Here is a 22,551-nt window from a genome sequence, read left to right as displayed (position 1 = left end):
GTACAAACTCCGTACCGACAGTACACTTCTCTCACTTCAGGGAATTTCCGATGTTATTCGCCCTTCTACCTCCACCTATCCCCAAACTCGCCTTTACGCCGCTGTTGAATTCCGCACCACCACCGCTTGTGTCGCGTTGTTACTCGGGGGGAGTTTAGGACCAATTGGAGCCCGGAGCTCAGGACCCGTCACTCACCCGCGGCTGCTGCTGAACCCGCGGGAAGGGAGCTTGTTTCAATCTTTATATTTTCACAAAAGCAATTTCTGTTCCGTTGCCGGACGCGGTTAACGCGTTAAAATGAACGGATCGACAGACAGACAGCTCTGATTTAAGTTACAGTTTATTTCACTCTTCCCACATTTACATTTTTTTTACACACCCGGTGCGGAACCGGAGCTGATTCTCAGCCAGTTTCCATCCCAAGGCCCGAAGAAAGGATAAAGTTTCTCCATGAATTTATTCCCAGTGAAGGTGTGGAGATGGGACTTGGTGTCCATGTTGTAAAATGAAACTGTCCCGGACTCGTAACTGAGATAAACTCCCACCCTCCCGGGGATGGGACGGGCGGGGAGAGCGGATGGAGGGGAGGTGAATGCTTCAAACTCGTCACCCCCCCAACGCCTGATGCTCCAGACTCCAGTCTCCGGGGTCAGTGTGACGCCTCTCTTCCTCTCCACAGACTCTGCGGCAACTCCCAGACTCCAGCCCCGACTCTCCGCCACCTCCACCTCCCAGTAATGTCTCCCCGATGTGAATCCCTCCGATCCCAGCACACACGGACTAATTGTAAACCTCTTCCCGGTGTCAGGGAGACTCCTCCGGGTCTCGGTCCATCTCACCCTCTTCCGATCCTCAGACACCTCGAGCTCCGGATGCGCTGTTTCCACATCCAGGGTGACGGAGACTGGGGGGAGAAGCAGAGAATCAGAGAGTCCCCGGGGGTCGGGGGGAGACTCGGGCAGCCCGGCCCCGGGACCGGGGGAGAAGCCGCTCCGCCTCAGGCACAGGCGGGCGGACAACTGACACCTTGCCAGGGGTTTCACCCCAACCACATCGGGTGGACAACAGACATCTTTCCAGCAATTGTTATCCAGGGATGGAGAGGGGAATTTTGTGAGGTGGGGGAGGGTGGACGGGGAGGACGAGTGCGAAGAGGGAGGAGAATTGCGAGATGGCGGTGGGCATGGAGAAATGAAGCGGGCTATTCAGATATGGAGGAAGATCGGAGCAAGAGGATATTGAGGTGAGTGGTGGTGTGAGGTTGTTAAAGACGAGGAAGAGGTGTGGGGTGGAGTCGCCACGATCACAGTGAATGGGAGGGGGAGACATGAGGGGCCAGAGGACCTGCCACTGTTTCTTTGAGTGGAGGGTGAGAGAGAGGGAGGAGTGGCTTGGACCATGGAAGGAAGCAGAGGGTGAATGATCGGGTGTTAGACAGAATGGGTGGATACTTGTGGTTGTAGGGTCGCTGAAAGAGGGGATTCACGGGTGGATTTGATGGGTGTGTACAACTAAGAACACACTTGACAATGTTGCGCATGTAAGGCTGGTCCAGAAAGTGAAGGCAGGTGGGATCCAAGGCGAGCCGGTGGAATGGATCCAAAATTGGCTTGGTGGTTGGAGGTAGAAGGTAGCGGTAGAAGGATGATTTTTCTGCTTGGAGGTCTGTGACTGGTGGAGTGCAGCAGAGATCGGTGCTGCAACCTTTGCTGTTTATGTTATATGTTCATGGCTTGGATGTGAATGTAGGAGGTGTGATTAGTAAGTCTGTAGAGGACGCAAAAATTGTGGATAGCGGGGAAGGTTGTCAAAGTCTGCAGCAGGATATCGGGTACATTATCAAAATCGTATTTGCATGCAGTGATATCAGATTAAGAGAGTGCAGGTTTATCTTTAGAGCAAGGAATTTTAAACTGGTTCTGAGTTGGAAATTTTCGTTACACTGAGAGTGGGTGATATCTGGAACATGCTACAGAGGAGGTGGTGGAGTCACTATCTTTGAGGCATTTAAATAGGTGAGGTGCAGAAGAATAGCGATGTAATGTGGGCAAATCAATTAGTATAGATGGGGAAAAGGTGGACATGGACGTGATGGGCCGAAGGGCCTAAATCTGTAATGTACAACCATGGCTCTCGGCTCCAAGAGCACTGAATGACTCCACAGCCACCAGTGCAGGGAATTCCAAAGGTTCCCCTGTCTCTGCGTGCAGTAATGTCTCCTTATCTCTGTCCTACGTTGTGCAGCCCACATTCTGAGAGTGTGCCCGTTCTCCAGACCCCTCAGACAGGGGAAACATCCTCCCTGCATCCAGCCCACTGAGCCCTGTAAGAACTTTGTGTTTCACTGAGATCTCCTCCAATACACCCGAACTCTCGAGTACACAGGCCTAGTCTACTCAATCGCACCCCGCACAGCAAACTTATTGTCCCAGGAACAAGTATTGTTAATCTTTGCTGCATTTCCTCTGTGTCAAGTCTGTCTATTTATCGGTACACAGGAGCATTGGAAAACAAGAAAACAGGAGCAGGATTAGAATCCGCTCCTCAGGCTTACCCCTCCATTCAATGTGATCATGGCTGATCTAAGTTGCCACCAATTCCTCTTCTGTGTGAGTTCCCCGTGATCTTAAATATTCAATCTAAGCAATATTCTACACATCGTATGAGAGGCCGCTCAGGAAGGTTGGATCTCATGAAATCCGGGGTGAACTAGCCGATGGAATACAACATTTATCTGAAGGTCACAGACAGAGGATGTTGGTAGAGGGTCGTGGTTCAGACTGGAGACAGAGTCCACTGTTGTTCCTTATTTATATACACGATTGGGTGTGTATGTAGGTTCGACAGTTAGTCAGTTTGCAGATGGAACTAAAATTGGTTACATTGTGGATAGTGAAGAAGGTTATCTGAGAGTAAATGGGATCCCTGTGAACTGGGCCAATGGGCTCAGGAACGGCAGGTGGGATTTATTCATGTGAAGGTGAGGTGATGCACTTTGCTGAGACAAACCAGGACAGGAAGGAGTTTCTTCCCAGAGGCCATTCGGACTGTAAACTCCTATCTCACCAGGGACTGACTTTACTGAACGTTTTTCTTTCCAATATTTAATATGTAAAAGAATATGTGTGTTTATGATTGTGTTTATAGTTTGTTTGGTTGTTTGTTTGTTTGTCTTTTTGCACAAAGTCCGCGAGCATTGCCACTTTCATTTCACTGCACATCTCGTATGTGTATGTGACAAATAAACTTGACTTGACTTGACGACTTGACTTTAAGGTGAGAATGGAAACAGTAAAAAGGAGAAGTTTTTTCAGTCAATGCGTAGTGTATGTATGGAACGAACTGACAGAGGAAGTGGTCAAGGCAGCGACAATGACAACAATTTACAGACAGTTGGTTAGAGACGTGAATAAGAAAGACTTGGAAGAATATGTGTCAGACTCGGGCAAATGAGACTAGCTTGGTTGGGCAACTTGGTTGGCATAGTCATGTTGAGTTAAAGGGCCTGTTTCTGTGCAACATCACTCTGTGATTCTGTGATGCTTTTCTGCAGCTGTGTTTGGTGGAAGATCAAATCTTCAATTTCCCTTCAGTCCAAAATACCATTAATGTTTGCATCTACAAAACTTTAGTAAGATTTGTTTTTCGTTTGTAGGAGAAATTGACTTCTTACTGTGGGGGGAAGGAGGTAATCTTACCTCTAGGTCCCTACCTGGTCGGTGAGGCAGCTTTTTCTCCGGGCTGCCTGCCTACCAGCGGCGTTTCCTGGCGGGGACCGCCCAGCACCTCGGCTTCGTTGGCGGCACAGCGCTGGAGGGCTATCGTGGAGCGGAGCGGGCGATGCCTTGCCTGGGTCGCCGCGCTGGATCGACGCGGTGAAGCTCCGGTGAGCTGTGCATCACCTCCGGGCTGCGGGTCTGCGGAGCGGAGCGGGCGGCGCCGACTTTAACATCGGGAGCCTGGGAGCTCCAACCCGGTGCGTCCCTGTCGGCTTCGGAAGCCGACAATCCACTGCTAGGAAGCGGCCATTCCAGGTGGCCCAGCCGCAGTGAGGACTCTCCCGACGCCGGGGCAAGACCACCCGGCCAGAACGGCCAGGAATATCGGGCTTCCGTAGAGGCAACAGCGGTGGCCTTAATAGGCCTGACTTTTGGGAGAACTGGGGATGGGGACTGGACTTTGTGCCTTCCCCCACAGTGGTAACCATTGTGGGGGGATGATTTTTCTGTATGTAGTTACTATGTTAGTCTGTGTCCAAGATGGCTGTCGGAAGGGAGAGTGGACGCTGGCGCGCTTTAGCTGCCGCTGCTCTCTCTTCACATTGTGTTTTTTGATTTTGTGTTTTTGGAGCGATTTCTATCTTTAATTTGTGTATTGATGATGTCCTTATTATTTATTTTTCTCCGACTATATGTTTTTTTCTCTTCTGTTAATCTTTGTAAGGTGTCCTTGAGATTTGAAAGGCGCCCGAAAATAAAATTTATTATTATTATTATTATCTACGCATAATTAAAGGATTCCAGAAACAAGAACAATGCAAAAGGTATAAGTTTACCTTGCTTGATGCCATCAGGTGTTTCTGCCAATACCGTGTTGTACAAAAAAGGATTATCAAATTTTTCAATCAGCAAGTTAACATCTACCACCGACAGTGGTTTGGCTTTATCACGAACCCTGCAAATATTTAACAGCAGGATATCATCTGAGCAATAGAAATATATTCAGCAAAACCTTACAATGCTTCAGTCAAGACAATGTCCTACCTTTGCTTGCGACCAACTTCCTCCTGAAATAAATAAAACAAAAATCTCAATTGACTGAGGGACCAAATTTCTACAAACCTCTGATAATTCCCATTTCCCAACTCTTATTGCCGCTGCCATGCAGAGAGAAAGCGGATATTGCCGCAGAGATGTAGAACGATGGGGGAAAGCACAAGGAACGTTCATGGGAATGACGTCACAACTGAGAGGATGGAACTCAATGCAAAGATCGACACAAAAAGCTGGAGTAACTCAGCGGGACAGGCAGCATCTCTGGAGAGAAGGAATGGGGGACGTTTCGGGTCAAGACCCTACTTCAGACTTCGGGTTTCAACCTGAAACGTCACCCATTCCTTCTCCCCAGAGATGCTGCCTGTCCCGCTGAGTTACTCCAGATTTTTGTGTCTATCTTTGGTTTAAACCAGCATCTGCAGTTCCCTCTTGCACATAACTCAATGCAAAGACTGGGCAGGTCATGGGATTTTATCTGGAGAACATGTCAGGAACGATGAGATAGAATTTAAAATTATCAGTGGATTTTAATGGGTGGGGGTGAAATAATATCTCTACTTGTGGGTAAACCAAAAATCAAAGCTGGAATGTAACATGGTATTCAACAAGTACTGAAAAGAATGCAGTGTTGGGAACATGGACCTCACTTACATTGGAGGGACTGAAGCCAACAGCTGAGATAAATTTAAGGACAAGCGGGATAAACACGTGACATCCTGGAATTTGGGGTATTGTTACCGGGTGTGGAGAATAGATAGGAGGGATGATGAGTGGAGCAGAAAACTTGACTGGATAGGATGGGCCAAATAGCCTGTCTATGATGTAGAATGGGATGTCATTCTATGGTGAAACAAGATGGACAAAACAAATAGAGCAAATTCCCCCAAGGTGACCACCCACTGCTGATGGGAACCGGATATAGATGATCCATCTTATGTGTGCCACATTCTAGATTTCAATGTTAATCCCCACAATGTGGTTATGGCTAATCTAGCCCAGGACTCAACTCCTCCTCTTTGCCTCATTTCCATCGATTACAATTCCCCACATTGTTTTTGATGTATTCTCCTCTGGTTTAAAATATGTCTAACATGTAAAACCTCTCAGAGTCTCTTGGTTGGAGACTCCCAGATATTCACCGCCCTCTGTCCATTCGCGGTCCTTGGGATCAGATATAGGATCACCTGTCATTGTTCTAACCTCCACATAATATAAACACCTCTCTACATTCCGGCCAGACAGTCATGAGATCCCACAGATTCAGCGGGAGGCCAATTAGTTTCTGAACAACAACAACTGGAACAGAGGGAACATTTACTCAGTTCCGAATTACTGGTAAATACAGCATTTATTTCTGAAATGTCACCCATCATTTTGTGACTGTGCACTTTCACTTCACCAAACTGTAGTGTAACCCCTCACCTTCAGAAACACCACACTGTCTTTTTGATCCATCCGTTGCTGCAACTTTAAGAGTTTCTCCTGAATGGAACTTAAATTATCTTGAATCTTTCCAAGATTTTTCTCCATTGTATTCAGAATCTTCTTCTCTTCCTCCCGGATATCTGCCAGTGTGCGCTGCTCTTTCTCAGTGAGAATCTGGTGCAGTTCAGCATACTGGGATGTGATCTTGGACTGAAGGTTGTGTGACTGTTCCTGTGAAATAAAAGGTGAAGATCAACATATAATGTCACTGATTGTGTTTCCTCACGACTTTAACAGTGACATTTGGCCTCTACCTGTTTTATTTGCTTTGGCAATTCAATAGTTTGTCTAATGTAGACAAAAATGCTGGAGGAATGTACAACAGTGAGAAGGCGTGAACCACACGGGCAGCACCCGAGGTCAGGATCGAACCCGCTCACCAGAACTAGGAGACAGCAGCACTACTTGTGTCACTGCGCTGCCCTATTATTACACGCATCACGTGGATCAAAGCTACACAAGTTCAGGAAATCGAAACTGGAAAGCCTCACCAGAACTCCAGAAATCTTCTGTTTCTGTTGCTGCTCCATTCGCTGGATCCCTGATTTCTTTTTTGTAAGAGACTGGATGGATGATTTCGTCTGATCCTGGGATTGTGATTGGAAATCAGAGAATAAAAGTGTTAGACAATAAAAAAAGGAATTAAACAATGATGCAATCAAAACCGGTTTGCTTTTACCTTGTAGATTTCAACAGCTTCTTTAACCGGCATGAAGCTGTGAGACTTGTGTTCCCGCCCAGCTGCACAAATCAGGCAGATCAGCTTCTTGTCAGTTTCACAAAACAGCTTCAGTTCTTCCTGATGTTCCTCGCACTGAAGTTTACTTTCCTTCTCTGTCCGATTCAGGCTAAGTTTTCGAGCTTTCTCAGACAGTCTCGCCAAGGCCCGACTCACCCTGAGGGTGCGGTCTGTAAACTCCTCTCTACATTCCGGGCAGGAGTTTCTCCCCTCCCTGTCCCAACTCTGTGTGATACAGGAGCGGCAGAAGTAGTGCCCACACTCCAGTGACACCGGATCGGTGAAGAAATCCAGGCAGATGGGACAAACTACCTCCTCGGTTAAACTGTCGACCTGGTCTTTCGAAGCCATTTTAACATTTGATTTTAACCATCCACTTCCTGGTTCAAAACGCATTCCCATTCGCTGAAACTGCTGACGCCCTGCAGTAATTAATTGGAGCTCCGGAGGCTGAAGTGCATGGGATCAAGAGGTGAATGGTTTGGCTAGTTTTCCACTGCGAGCGCTGCTGTCTCGTGGAATGAATATTATTTGGCTGCAAGTGTTGAGTGTTCAGTGTCCTGGCCGCTCCCAACTAATCTCACATGAAGGAGGGGTCAGTTAAACATTAAACTGCATCTGCCCATTCGCCCAACCTGCCCTAGTCACCCTTCATCCTCGTAGCATCCTCCTCATAGTTCGCACTGCAACCCAGCTTTGTGTCATCTCCTCCCTTTCTCACCTCCTATCTCTCTCTCCCCTTCCCCCGCTGACACATCGCCCCCATCCCTGACTCGTCCGCCCCCGCCCCTCGCCACCTCTCCCCGTCACTCACATGCTTATCCCTCCCTCTCCCCCCCTTCTCCCTCCCTCTCCCCGCTTCTCCCGCCCCTCTCCCCGCTTCTCCCTCCCACTCCCCGCTTCTCTCCCACTAGGGACAATTTGTACATTCACCAAGCCAATTATCCTACAAACCTGCTCATCTTTGGAGTGGGAGGAAAAAGAAGATCCCGGAGAAAACCCACGCAGGTCAGGGGGAGAACGTGCGATCTCCGTACAGACAGCACCGGTAGTCGGGATCGAACCCAGGTCTCCGGCGCTGTGAGGCAGCAACTCTACCGCTGCGCCACCGTGACCGATTTGTGGAATGCTCTGCCTCAGATGGCAGTGGAGGCCGATTCACTGGATGCGTTCAAAAGGGAGTTAGATGGAACCCTTAGTGCTGCTGGAATCAAGGGATATGGGGAGAAGGCAGGAACGGGGAACTGATTGTGGATGATCAGCCATGATCACATGGAATGGCGGTCCTGGCTCGAAGGGCCGAATGGCCTCCTCCTGCACCTATTGTCTATTTATCGATGTATCCCATCTTGTCCCCCTCCCCTAAACCTCTCCTCTTCTCCCTCCCCTCCTTTCTCACCTCTCCTCCCCCCACCCCTCCTCCCCTCTCCGCTTCCCCACCCTCCTCCCTTCCCACCCCTCAGCCATCCCCCCTTCCCTTCCCCATCCCCTCCGTCCCCTTTCCCTTCTCCTCCCCCCCTCACGGCGCTCCCATTGTCCCGCCCTCCGCACGTGACAAGGGCCCCGCCCCCAGCCTCATCCCGGCTGCAAAGATTGGCAACTCTGTGAAGCTTTGGTCATGGGGGTGACACAAGTTACAGAAGTGAAGATCCAGGAAGTTATCCACAGTGACATTCAACAAAACTGTTGTGTTTATTTCTAAATCATTCTGTTCAGTCAAAAGGGACAGACAGACAGCAGTGTTTAAACGTGTTCATTCATTAATTTAAAAATCTCCTGGGAACCCTTGACTTGGTCACCCAACCTAAGCTGGGACCGACAGTGGGAGCTTCACATGTTTCAGTGTCCCATCTACAAAGACTACAGCACTCACTTTGTCCAACTCATTGGTGAGGCTGCACTCGAGAATACTATGTGTAAAAGGACACAAAGTGCTGGAGTAACTCAGTGGGTCATAAGTGATAGGAGCAGAATTAAGTCAGAGGTCCCATCGTCTACTCCGCCATTCATTCATGGCTGATCTATCTCGCCCTCCTAACCCCATTCTCCTGCCTTCCCCCGATAAACTCTGATACCCGTACTAATCAATCTATCTATTTCTGCTTGAAATATATCCACTGACTTGGCCTCCACAGCCTTCTGTGGCAAAGAAATCCACAGACTCACTACACTCTGAGTAAAGACATTCCCTCTCATCTCCTTCCTAAAAGAACGTTCTTTAATTCTGAGGCTATGATCTCTAGACCTAGACTCTCCCACTGGTAGAAACATCCTCTCCACTATATCCAAGCCTTTCATTATCCAGTACATTTTGATGAGATCTCCCCGCATTCTTCTAAACTCCAGCGAGCACAGGCCCAGTGCAGTCAAACGCTCATCATGCAGCGTCTCCGGAGAACATGGAGAGGTGACGTTTCGGGTCGAGACTCTTCACTCAATCCGAAATGTCACCTATTGAGATTCTCCGGCGATGCTGCCTATTCAATTATTCAAATATTCCTTACACCAAGTCAAGCCTGATGCACCAATTAAGCCCTACAGTGTAGAAACAGGGCCTACAGCCTAACTTGCCCATCTCAACCAACATGCCCCGTCTACACTAGTCCCACCTGCCCCACATTTGGCCCATAACCCTCTAAACCGTTCCTGTCCATGAACCTCTCCAAGTCAGTCAGTCAATCAATTTTATTTGTATAGCACATTTAAAAACAACTCACGTTGACCAAAGTGCTTTACATCAGTGCAGGTACTAACGTGCTACATACAATTGTAGACAGATCGAACAATACATACATAAACTGTTTAAAGTGCTCCCTCAGAGGATCTCAAGAAACGCTTGGGAGTAGAAATAGGTTTTGGGCCTCGACTTAAAGCAGTCGATGGAGGGGGCAGATCTGATGAGGAGAGGGATGCTGTTCCACAGTCTAGGTGCTGCAACCGCAAAAGCGCGGTCGCCCCTGAGCTTAAACCTGGACCGCGGGATAGTCAGTAGCCCCAAGTCGGCCGGCCTGAGGGACCTGGAGGTAGAATGGTGGGTTAGAAGATTTTTGATATGGGGTGGGGGAGGGGAGGGACAAGCCCGTTAAGGGCTTTGTATACATACAGGAGGAGATTGAAGTTGATTCTGTACCGTACTGGGAGCCAGTGGAGAGAGGCCAGGATCGGGGTGATGTGGCCCTTTTACGGGCAACTGTCAAAAGTCTCGCTGCGGTGTTTTGGACCAATTGCAGGCGGGACAGGGATGATTGGCTGATGCCAGTGTATAGGGAGTTGCAGTAATCAAGGCGGGTGGAGATGAATGCTTGGATGATTTTTTTCAAGGTCGTTGAATTGGTGGAATTGTTTTATTTTAGCTATTGTGCGAAGCTGGAAGAAGCTAGCTTTTACCACATCATTGACTTGTTTGTCAAATTTCAACGCTGAGTCAAACATCACGCCAAGGCTCTTGACGTGCGGTTTGAGTAAGGAGGTTAGGCTTCCAAGGCTGCTTGCTATCGTTTTGATGGAGTCCGAGTGGCCGAGTTGGATGACCTCAGACTTGCTCTCGTTTAGTTGGAGGAAGTTCTGCGCCATCCAACACTTTATATCCTCGAGGCAGTGCATGAGGCTGAGTAGATTTGATCGGTTGTTGGGTTTCAGGGGGAGATAGAGCTGTGTGTCGTCTGCATAGCAGTGGAAAGAAATGCCGTGCCTTTGAATGACTTGGCCGAGGGGGAGCATATACAGAGAGAAGAGAATGGGGCCTAGGATGGAGCCTCGTGGAACCCCGCAGAAAAGGCTAGCTGGGGAAGAGAAAGAGTTGCCTATGCTGGTAGAGAAACTCCTATCTTTGTGGTGGGAAACGAACCAGCTCAGGACAGCGCCATCAACACCAACCCCGTACCGGAGACGGTCAATTAGGATGGTGTGGTCCACTGTATCAAACGCTGCGCTGAGGTCGAGAAGGAGCAGGATTGCACAGTCGCCGGAGTCGATGGCAAGAAGCAGGTCGTTGTGTACCTTCAACAAGGCAGACTCTGTGCTGTGGTGGGCCCTGAAACCTGATTGGAAACTTTCCAGGATGGAATTTTAGTGTAGGTAAGGCATTAGTTGATTTAGAATTACCTTTTCAAGGTCTTTTGAAAGGAGAGGCAGTTTGGAAATAGGCCTGTAGTTGCTAGGCAGGGTGGGGTCTAGGTTAGGTTTTTTCAGGAGGGGCTGGACCACCGCGTGCTTGAAACAGGTTGGAACAGTGCCAGTGGCCAGAGAACTGTTGATGATAGAGAGGATGCTGGGACCGGCTATTGCAATGACATCCTTCAGAAGAGCAGAGGGGAAAACGTCGAGGGGGCAGGTTGCAGGTTTCATAGTGGAGACCAGCTTTACAAGGGAGGGTAGAGTAACGGGTTGGAAACAGTCTAATTTAGAAGAACAGACCAATGAGACAGCTAGGTCACGGATGGGAGGGGAAATATTCGTTCTAACTTTGCTGATGAAAGATGTAGTAAATTCTTCACACTTAGCAGGGGACCCAGCTAAGCTGGTACTGGGGGCAGGACAAATGACAAATTGGCGTGGTTCAGTCTGAGCCACAGCCCACTGTTCCAATGCACATTATAAGCAGATGGCACTGTGCTAAATGTCGCAACTCTCCCTACACACAAAGAGCAATTTACAGAGGCCAATTAACCAACAAACCCGCATGTCCTTTGTATGTGGGAGAAAACCGGAGCACCTGGAGGAAACCCACGTGGTCACGGGGAGAACGTGCAAACTCCGAACAGACAGCACCCAACGTCAGGATCGAACCCTGGTCTCTGGCCCTGTGAGACAGCGGCTCTACCCGCAGCTCCACAGTACCTCAGAAATATTAACCCTTTCCAGACACTGTATACTGCCCAACCTGCTGAATGCCCACAACGTTTTCTGTTTTTTGTTGGCAGTTTATGGTCAGACTCACATTCCAATCACCCATTCAACTGGAAAAACTAAAACAAAACACAGATGCTGAAAATCCAAATGGAAACACAATTCGTCATCAGTATTAGATCTGAAGTGTAAGGTCTGTTTCACCTTGCAGATGCTGCCTGACCTGCTGACTATTTGGGGCAATGTCTGCTTTTAATATTTAAATATTTTTATTTGAATTTCACAGCAATTTGCATACATACAATGATAACAGACAATGACAGTCAAGGCATAATTGTGCAACAGTATGTAAGCGATCCTCAAAGTCCTTACCCTTACCCACCTTCAACCCACCCGAATCAGGTCGGAACCAAACGGGGACAAACAACACTCACTTACATACACATCCACACAAATATGGTAAGATAAACAAAACAAAAAGTACTAAAAAAAAAAAAAAGGGGGGTCACTAATAACAGTAAATAAGTAAGTAATTAAATAAATAAGTGTGGGGAGGGGGGGGGGGATTAAGCGGAGAGCAGCTGCAGTAGAGCAGAACAATGGTGGAGAGCACTCAGTCCTCTTCCGAGTCCGGGGTCAAGTTGAGAGAGGTAACAAGTTCCAAGAAAGGGTTCCATGTATCTAGGAATGTCTTGGTAGAGCCTTTGAGAGAGAACCTAAGTTTTTCAAGCTTTAAATTGTAAAGCACCTCCTTAATCCAGCGGGCGTGTGTATTCTCGGAGAAACATAGAAACATAGAAAATAGGTGCAGGAGTAGGCCATTCGGCCCTTCGAGCCTGCACCGCCATTCGATATGATCATGGCTGATCATCCAACTCAATATCCCATCCCTGCCTTCTCTCCATACCCCCTGATCCCTTTAGCCACAAGGGCCACATCTAACTCCCTCTTAAATATAGCCAATGAACTGGCCTCAACTACCTTCTGTGGCAGAGAATTCCACAGATTCACCACTCTCTGTGTAAAAAATGATTTTCTCATCTCGGTCCTAAAAGACTTCCCTCTTATCCTTAAACTGTGACCCCCTAGTTCTGGACTTCCCCAACATCGGGAATAATCTTCCTGCATCTAGCCTGTCCAACCCCTTAAGAATTTTGTAAAACCCACGCACATCACAGGAGAGAACGTGCAAACTCCGCAAGGATAAGCAACCATAGTCGGGATCGAACCTGGGTCTCCGGCACTGGAAGGCAGTGGCTCTACCATTTTTATTGTACGTAGGTACATGTGATGAGAAGTACCATTGAACTGGCATCTCTTGAGGGCGTGGATAGGCAATGTTTCAGATCGCAACCCTCCTTCAAACTTTTTGAACAAGGGGACCGACTTGACACGTCACCCATCCTGCTCCTCCAGTGGCACTGCCTGATCCACTGAGTTACTCCAGCACTTTGTGTCTTTTTATATAAAGCAGCATCTGCAGTTCCTCCTGTCTCAATTAGCGTCACGTATGGGTCAAGTCACAGTGATCTTTGAAATTATGATCTTGGAGCAATGCAGCTTCAGCCATTCAGTAGACAATAGACAACAGACAATAGGTGCAGGAGTGGGCCATTCGGCCCTTCAAGCCAGCACCGCCATTCACTGTGACCATGGCTGATCATCCACAATCAGTACCCCGTTCCTGCCTTCTCCCCATATCCCTTCACTCCGCCATCTTTAAGAGATCTATCTAACTCTCTCTTGAAAGCCCAGAGTATTGGCCTCCACTGCCTTCTGAGGCAGAGAATTCCACAGATTCACAACTCTCTGTGTGAAAAAGGGTTTCCTCATCTCCGTTCTAAATGGCCTACCCCTTATTCTTAAACTGTGTGGTCCCTGGTTCTGGACTCCCCCAACATTGGGAACATGTTTCCTGACTCCAGCGTGTCCAAACCCTTGATAATCTTATATGGTTCAATAAGATGCCCTCTCATCCTTCTAAATTCCAGAGTATACAAGCCCAGCCGCTCCATTCTATCGACATATGACAGTCCCGCCATCCCGGGAATTAACTTCGCGAACCTAGGCAGGGGGGAGGAGGAGGGGGGGGGGTGTTGGGGGAGACATTTGTGAATTTTCTTTCCTCGACGGAGATGCGACTTTGTCTGTATCGTATCTCCGTCCGACTAACATCGAGGCGCTGGCGGCCTCTTGCCGGGGACCGACTTTGGAGACCCCAACCGCGGGAGTCTGCAGACTTAACATCGTGGAGCTCGCGGTCCCTTGGTTAGGGACTGATTTCGGGATCTCCACGCCACAGGAACTTCAACCGCCCCGATCTCGGGAGCTTCGATCTCCCTGTCGCGGGAGTTTCGATTGCCAGCGGCGGGAGCATCGATCGTCCTGACTGCCCCGACCGCGGGAGAATAAGGAGGGAAGAAGATAATACGTTATTGCCTTCCATTACAGTGGGGAATGTGGGGAATCCACTGTGGTGGATGTTTATGTTAATATTTATGTAGTTGTGTGTCTTGCTGCTTTTATGGTATGACTGTACGACAAATCTAATACCCTGTATGTTACATACTTGGCTAATAAATGAATTACAAATCAATTACAATTACAATTACAATTGAGAATGGCGTTGGTGGTGGACAGGAGGCCGGATTGGGTGATGGAGCAGGTGAGATCCACAAATCCTGCACACATTTTCCAAGCTATATTAAAAAAAATCTTTAACGTAAACCCACCCTCCGCATTTGAGGGAGATCTTGTGCATGCACAAAACTGAATTTGTGATGCATTAATTGCGATGATTCCAAGATCGCAACGTGGCAAATGACTAAAATATGATCAATTGTATAATCTTGTGAAACTCGATAGATGTGGTCTTCTCTGTGGGAATCCAATATTTGCATCAGGTGATGTAATCTTGAGACATGTTAAAACAGTTAAACAGGTTAAATGGTTAAAATGAAACTCAGGAGGAAGCCGGAGGAGTAATCTGGGATGGTATCAGCGTTATTAATGATAAGCACACCCCCGTGTCTTTGTCTTAACAAGACTATCAGCATTCCTGAGGGGCAAGGTAATAGTGAGGAGCAATCTGCACTCCATTGACACGTTGGGCAACATGATTCACGTTTGATACACTGGCGTGGTATTAAAAGTATTTTGAGAAGTTTTCTTTTTCAGCAGGCAGCTGAAAACTCAGCACAGGTTAAAATACCTTCCCCCACCCCCTTGCCTCCTCCCGCCCCCTCACTGTGCATGTCAGAACACGCAATCTCCCAGCGTGTTCCGAGGCAGCCAAATCCAAAAAGATCCCTCTGACCGCATGGGTTTTCTCTGGTTTCCACCCACGTTCCAAAGATGTGCCAGTTTGTAGGTTGATTGGCATCGGCGAATCCAAGTCAAGTCAAGTGAGTTTATTGTCATGTCCCTGATAGGACAATGAAATTCTTACTTTGCTTCAGCACAACAGAACACAGTAGGCATTGACTACAAAACAGATCAGTGTGTCCATATACTATAATATAAATATATACACACATGAATAAATAAACTGATAAAGTGCAAATAACAGATAATGGGTTATTAATGTTCAGAGTTTTGTCCGAGCCAGGTTTAATAGCCTGATGGCTGTGGGGAAGTAGCTATTCCTGAACCTAGTCGTTGCAGTCTTCAGACTCCTGTACCTTCTATCTGAAGGTAACAGGGAGATGAGTGTGTGGCCAGGATGGTGTGGGTCTTTGATGATACTGCCAGCCTCTTTGAGGCAGCGACTGCGATAAATCCCCTCGATGGAAGGAAGATCAGAGCCGATGATGGACTGGGCAGTGTTTACTACTTTTTGTAGTCTCTTCCTCTCCAGAGCGCTCAAATTGCCGAACCAAGCCACGATGCAACCGGTCAGCATGATCTCTACTGTGCACCTGCAGAACTTATGGAGAGTCTTCCTTGACAAACAGACTCTCCGTAATCTTCTCAGGACGTAGAGGTGCTGATGTGCTTTCTTGATAATTGCATCAGTGTTCTCGGACCAGGAAAGATCTTCAGAGATGTGCACGCCCAGGAATTTGAAGCTCTTGACCCTTTCAACCATCGACCCGTTGATATAAACGGGACCGTGGGTCCCCATCCTACTCCTTCCAAAGTCCACAATCAGTTCCTTGGTGTTGCTGGTGTTGAGGGCCAGGTTATTGTGCTGGCACCATATGGACAGTTGCTCGATCTCTCTTCTATACTCGGACTCATCCCCATCAGTGATACGTCCCACAACAGTGGTGTCGTAAGCGAACGATGATGGAGTTCGCACTATGGCTGGCTAGGCAGTCATGAGTATAGAGTGAGTACAGCAGGGGGATGAGCACGCAGCCTTAAAACATTAAGAATAAAACATTATAGTTTAAACATGTGAATTAAATAAAATACCAGAGCAAAAGGAGGCTACAGATTTTTGGTTATTGAATAGAGCTACTGCTCGTGGAAAAAAAGCTGTTTTTATGTCTGGCTGTGGCAGCTTTGACAGTCCGGAGTCGCCTTCCAGAGGGAAGTGATCCAAAGAGTTTGTGGCCAGTGTGAGAGGTAGCAATGTTACAAAATTTTGAGATTTTAAAAATCAAGTCTGCAATTTATCCCATCAGATAAAGCATAACAATAAGTTTAATTTGACACCTAATTCACTTTCATATCTCAAGTATTAAAAAAGTTATGGCCATTTTCATACTGGGAAATGAGCATCTTGTTCCCTATTGATTTTCTATGGATATATCAAAAAAGCTGTGATCGTGAACAGTCAAAAGCCGATAACTTTCTTAAAAATTAAGAGAACTGAGTGAAATTTTCAGTTATCATAGATTGAAGCATTCTGAAACAAATATAAAATAATCTTACTTGGATGACCTGAAATTAAAGCATATAATTAGTTAGTTACCTAATGGTAGCTAATTTCAGACTTCAATTACTAGATCTAAACATCTATCCATTTCTTAATAAATGATTAACATTTTTAAATAGCCTAAATGTCCAAATAATATTCACAAATAATTCACAATAAAACATGATTTTTAAATCTCATTTACATTAATTTATAGACCAAATGGAAGGAATTTAGTGTTCAATTGCTGTAAATAAATGCCCATTTAAATCAGCTTTCCAGTGGGTCCCTGTGGAACGCGCTGGTTTCGAACGTTCACATTGCGGTAGATTTGTGCCTCAAATGCCGAGAAAAATACTGCGCGATATAATGGGCCCAAATTGAGCTACTCGCAATATTAAACTTTGTATAAAGGGATCTTTAGAAGCCCTTTTTAATGTAAAAATATACAACCCACCTTCTGCTATTTGCTTTATGAGACCCTGCGGTTGCTGACGGTCGCGGGTTTAGAGATTGATTTTTAAACTACTATAACTATTATACGAGGCCTTTAAAACTAATAATAGCTTTTGCGACGGGGTCTTTCAGCGATTTTTCGTTAATAATTAACTAGGCTGAACATCTTCGATTTGAACAGCCTAGAGAAAATCGCGTTTTAAACCCGCCCCCCTCTAAACGGCGCCAAAATCGCGCACACCCGCAACGGCAGATCTTCAAAGACGCTTCAGGTAGGCTTTGCAACATACCTATGAGAGGGGTCAGAGATTATCTTACCCGCTCGCTTCCGGGCCCTTGCAGTGTACAGTTCGTCAATGGAGGGAAGGTTGCAGCTAATAACCTTCTCAGCTGATCGGACGATTCGCTGCAGCCTCCGGATGTCGTGCTTGGTGGCTGAGCCAAACCAGACCATGATGGAGAAGGTGAGGACAGACTCTACGATGGCAGTATAGGATTCGACCATCATTGCCTGTGGCAGATTGTGTTTCCTCTGCTGCCGCAGGAAGTACATCCTCTGTTGGGCCTCAATTAGAGCTCAATTTCTTTTATTAAGTGTCTACAACTTAATGGGCAGCACGGTGGCGCAGCGGCAGAGTTGCTGCCTTGCAGCGCCAGAGACCAGCGTTCGATTCTTACTACGAATGCTGTCTGTATGGACTTTTGTACATTCTCCCAGTGACCGCGTGGGTTTTCTTTGGGTGCTCTGGTTTTCTCCCCAACTCCAAAGATGTGCAGGTTTGTAGGTTAAGTGGCTTCGGTAAAATTGTAAAGTGTCCTTAATGTGTTAGTGTGCAGGGATCACCAGTCGGTGCGAACTTGGTGGGCCGAAGTGTTGTATGTCTAAACTGAACTAAACTAAACTATTTTTTCATAGAAATATAGAAAATAGGTGCAGGAGTAGGCCATTCGGCCCTTCGAGCCTGCACCGCCATTAAATGTGATTATGGCTGATCATCCAACTCAGTATCCCATCCCTGCCTTCTCTCCATACCCCCTGATCCCTTTAGCCACAAGGGCCACATCTAACTACCTCTTAAATATAGCCAATGAACTGTGGCCTCAACTACCTTCTGTGGCAGAGAATTCCACAAATTCACCACTCTCTGTGCAAAAAATGATTTTCTCATCTCGGTCCTAAAAGACTTCCCTCTTATCCTTAAACTGTGACCCCTAGTTCTGGACTTCCCCAACATCGGGAATAATCTTCCTGCATCTAGCCTGTCCAACCCCTTAAGAATTTTGTAAGTTTCTATAAGATCCCCCCTCAATCTTCTGAATTCTAGCGAGTGCAAGCCGACTCTATCCAGTCTTTCTTCATATGAAAGTCCTGCCATCCCAGGGATCAGTCTGGTGAATCTTCTCTGTACTCCCTCTATGGCAAGAATGTCTTTCCTCATATTGGGAGACCAAAACTGTACGCAATACTCCAGGTGTGGTCTCACCAAAACCCTGTACAACTGCAGTGGAATCTCCCTGCTCTTATACTCAAATCCTTTTGCTATGAATGCTATACTTTGTTCTGAGGGGAAGACATCTATGTGAAGAGCCTTGGAATATTTGCCCTTTATACAGCATGGAAACAGGCCCTTCAGCCCACAGAATCGGAATCGGATCCAGGTCACGGGCGCTATGAGGTAGCAGGTTGAACCACTGCGCCACTGTACCGCCCTTTCTCCAGTACAATTTTATGGAACTTTCGATAAGGGCGGCATGTAGAGTTGGCGCAGCGGTAGAGTTGCTGCCTCACAGCGCCAGGGACCCGGGTTCGATCCTGACTATGGCTGCTGTCTGTACGGAGTTTGCACGTTCTCCCTGTGACCACGTGGGTTTCCCTGGTTTCCTCCCACACTCCAAAGGGGTCGGTAAAAAATGGTCAATTTTCCCCAGTGCGTAGGATAGTGGTAGGTAGTGTACACATGATTACTACACATGATTGCTGGCTGGAACAGACTCGATGGATGCTGTATCTCTAAAGTCCATGACTAAGTAAATGAAAGCAATTCTGCATCCCTGTCCCGGGGGCACTTCAGTGTGGAGGAACAACTTAGTTCATGGTTTTTCACACCACCTGTGGTGATGGTTTATCTCAGATTGTATGACACCATCACCTGAAACCACCGAGAGCAGACTTCACCTGAGATAGTTTCTGTTCAGTGGGAATTACATCAATGACTAATAATTTCAACTCAGTTTGCCCTTGGTTATACATTTTTAATATTTAGATTAATTAAATCAAAGAACATGGAAAAATGTGTTAAGTCTATTGATTCTGCATCGACCAACAGCCACTCAAAGACACACAAAAATGCTGGAGAAACTCAGCGGGTGCAGCAGCATCTAAAGAGTGAAGGAAATAGGCAACGTTTCGGGCTGAAACCCTTCTTCAGACACAACAGCCACTCAAAGACTCTGGATTAGTTTCTTTAGTTTAGTTTATTGTCACGTGTACCGAGGTACATTAAAAAGCTACAGTTGCATGCGTGCAGGTACAGCAGGCAGTGAAGAAAGCTAATGGAATGTTGGCCTTCATAACAAGAGGATTTCAGTATAGGAGTAAAGAGGTTCTACTGCAGTTGTATAGGGCTCTGGTGAGACCACATCTGGAGTATTGTGTACGGTTTTGGTCTCCTAATTTGAGGAAGGACATCCTTGTGATTGAGGCAGTGCAGCGTAGGTTCACGAGATTGATCCTTGGGATGGCGGGACTGTCATATGAGGAAAGATTGAAAAGACTAGGCTTGTATTCACTGGAGTTTAGAAGGATGAGGGGGCATCTTATAGAAACAAATAAAATTTAAAAAGCTAGATGCAGGAAAAATGTTCCCAATGTTGGGCGAATCCAGAACCAGTAGGCACAGTCTTAGAATAAAGGGGAGGTCATTTAAGACTGAGGTGAGAAAAAACCTTTTCACCCGGAGAGTTGTGAATTTATGGAATTCCCTGCCACAGAGGGCAGTGGAGGCCAAATCACTGGATGGGTTTAAGAGAGAGTTAGATAGAGCTCTAGGGGCTAGTGGAGTCAAGGGATGTGAGGAGAAGGCAGGCACGGGTTATTGATAGGGGATGATCAGCCATGATCACAATGAATGGCGGTGCTGGCTCGAAGTTTCTATATTAGCTATCCAGTCAGCGGAAAGACAACACATGATTACATCCGTGCTGTCCACAGTGTAAAGGTGCATGATAAAGGGACTAACGTTTCTTGCAAGATAAATTCAAGTAAAGTCCTTGACAATTAAAAATAATCCGAGGGTCTCTAATGAGGTAGATAGTTGCGCGGAGCCACTCTTTAGTTGGTGATAGGATGGTTCAGTTGCCTGATAACAGCCGGGAAGAAACTGTCCCTGAATCTGGAGGTGTGCGTGTACCTCTTGCAGGATGGGAGAGGGGAGAAGAGGGAGTGGCCAGGGTGCGACTCTGCTGGCCTTGCTGAGGCAGCGGGGGGCTTTTAACGATTAAGGGATTGTATCCATCTTCATATCCCATTTAATTGCCTGTTATTTTGGATTCATCGCGCTTGGATTTTCCTGAGGTTTGAGTCTCATCACAGGGGGAGTGGGTTTGTTAAACCCAAGGGCCCACTGTTACCTAAACAGCTTCAAAATAAATGGGGGCGGGGAAACGGGAGCGGGGAACTGATTCAGGATGGTTCCTCTAGTGCCGCTATCTGGGCGGAGTTGAGGAACAAGAAAGAGATGAAGGTAGACAAAAATGCTGAAGAAACTCAGCGGGTGAGGCGGCATCTGTGGAGCGAAGGAATAGGTAACGTTTTGGGTCGAGACCCTTCTTCAGACTGATGTGGGGGCGGGAAGAAGAAAGGAAGAGGCGGAGACAGTGGGCTGTGGGAGAGCTGGGAAGGGGTGGGGAAGGAGGGAGAAAGCAGGGTCTACCTGAAATTGGAGAAGTCAATGTTCATACCGCCGGGGTGTAAACTACTCAAGCGGAATATGAGGTGCTGCTCCTCCAATTTGCGGTGTGACTCACTCTGGCCATGGAGGAGGCCCAGGACAGAAAGGTCGGATTCGGAATGGGAGGGGGAGTTGAAGTACTGGGCCTCCCGGTGGCTCAGCACTTCAACTCCCCCTCTCATTCCGAATCCGACCTTTCTGTCCTGGGCCTCCTCCCGAAACGACACCTATTCCTTCGCTCCATAGATGCAGCCTCACCCACTGAGTTACTCCAGCATTTTTGTCTACCTTCGATTTTTCCAGCATCTGCAGTTCCTTCTTAAACAAGAAAGGGATGATCACCTTGTTGGGGGTGTACTGTAGACCCCCGACTAGTCATATTGAATGGCGGTGCTGGCTAGAAGGGCCGAACGGCCTACTTTCTACGTACCTATTTTTTTAGGTTTCTATGCTTCCCACTCAAAATGTAGCAAATCTTTGTGTGAATGAGGCGGGTCTTGGAGCTGTTCACGTCAATCATGATTGGGGCATACAGGCGAGGAAGTGGGACACTCAAGGATTGGCCAATCTATATCTGAATTCTTGTCTGCCAACCACCCCCGGAGGTTTGAAGGGCGGTTTTGCAACCGAGCCAAGGATATTATTTGGCCGCGACGCTGCTTTGAAGGACGGCATCAGTTGATGGGACCTTCCAATGATGCATTCTGCACTAGTGCAACCCATCTGCTTCCCGTTGCCCAGTGATAGAAAGAAGGCACTTCGCAAACTGAACACCCGACGAAACACTGAGCCCGAGGTCTTCACATTCGACCCGATCCCATCGCCCACGTATGGACGCAAGTACAAGAGGCGCTCATTGAAAATCCTTTACCCGATATACCAGGTATGTTAATATCCTCGGTACACAAAATTGCTGGGGGAACTCAGCGGGTGCAGCAGCATCTATGGAGCGAAGGAAATAGGCGACGTTTCGGGCCGAAACCCTTCTTCAGACCGAAACGTCGCCTATTTCCTTCGCTCCATAGATGCTGCTGCACCCGCTGAGTTCCCCCAGCAATTTTGTGTACCTTCGATATTCCAGCATCTGCAGTTCCCTTTTGAACAACATGTTAATATCCTCGCTGTCTTCTTCAGCACCGGGCGCCGAGGCTGGGACAAAATCCCAGTTTAAATTCTCAAGAAAAGGTCTATTCCTTCCACATATGCTGCCTGGCCTGCTGAGTTGCACCAGTACTTTCTGGTTTGGCTACATTTAACTCCAGGGGGTTTGTATTGAATTCATTCGAAGTACCCGACTCAAAGCGTCACCTATCCATGTTCTCCAGGGACCCGCTCAGTTGCCCCAGCGCTTTGTGTTTTGCCAAATTTAATTCCAGATTGTAGTGAATTAATTCTCGGTTAAGTGTGCCGGGGAATTTTGTTTACACGCCGCGGTT

The 22,551-nt window shown here is 47.4% G+C and overlaps 1 protein-coding gene across 1 annotated transcript; it reads right to left on the bottom strand.

The window, feature by feature from the left end:
- Positions 1-323: 323 nt before the first annotated feature.
- LOC116990134 (E3 ubiquitin-protein ligase TRIM39-like) lies at positions 324-6,399 on the bottom strand. Its single transcript, XM_033047687.1, has 4 exons — positions 6,199-6,399; positions 4,765-4,787; positions 4,557-4,675; positions 324-905 (listed from the first exon to the last, which is right to left on the bottom strand). Exons 1-4 carry the CDS (start codon positions 6,304-6,306, stop codon positions 373-375), a joined length of 783 nt encoding a protein of 260 aa, XP_032903578.1. The 5' UTR covers positions 6,307-6,399; the 3' UTR covers positions 324-372.
- Positions 6,400-22,551: the final 16,152 nt, after the last annotated feature.

Source organism: Amblyraja radiata, chromosome 30 (assembly GCF_010909765.2).
Source record: "Amblyraja radiata isolate CabotCenter1 chromosome 30, sAmbRad1.1.pri, whole genome shotgun sequence".
NCBI lineage: Eukaryota > Metazoa > Chordata > Chondrichthyes > Rajiformes > Rajidae > Amblyraja > Amblyraja radiata.
The sequence above is the reverse complement of the archived record's forward strand: the minus strand, read 5'-3'. Positions and strand labels throughout refer to the sequence as shown.

Coding starts and splice junctions, on each gene's coding strand:
- LOC116990134 (XM_033047687.1), bottom strand. CDS start 6,306: ATGGAGAAAAATCTTGGAAAGATTCAAGATAATTTAAGTTCCATTCAG. Junction 4,788..6,198: donor ACAGTGTGGTGTTTCTGAAG/GTGAGGGGTTAC, acceptor TATTTATTTCAG/GAGGAAGTTGGTCGCAAGCA. Junction 4,676..4,764: donor GAAGTTGGTCGCAAGCAAAG/GTAGGACATTGT, acceptor AAATATTTGCAG/GGTTCGTGATAAAGCCAAAC.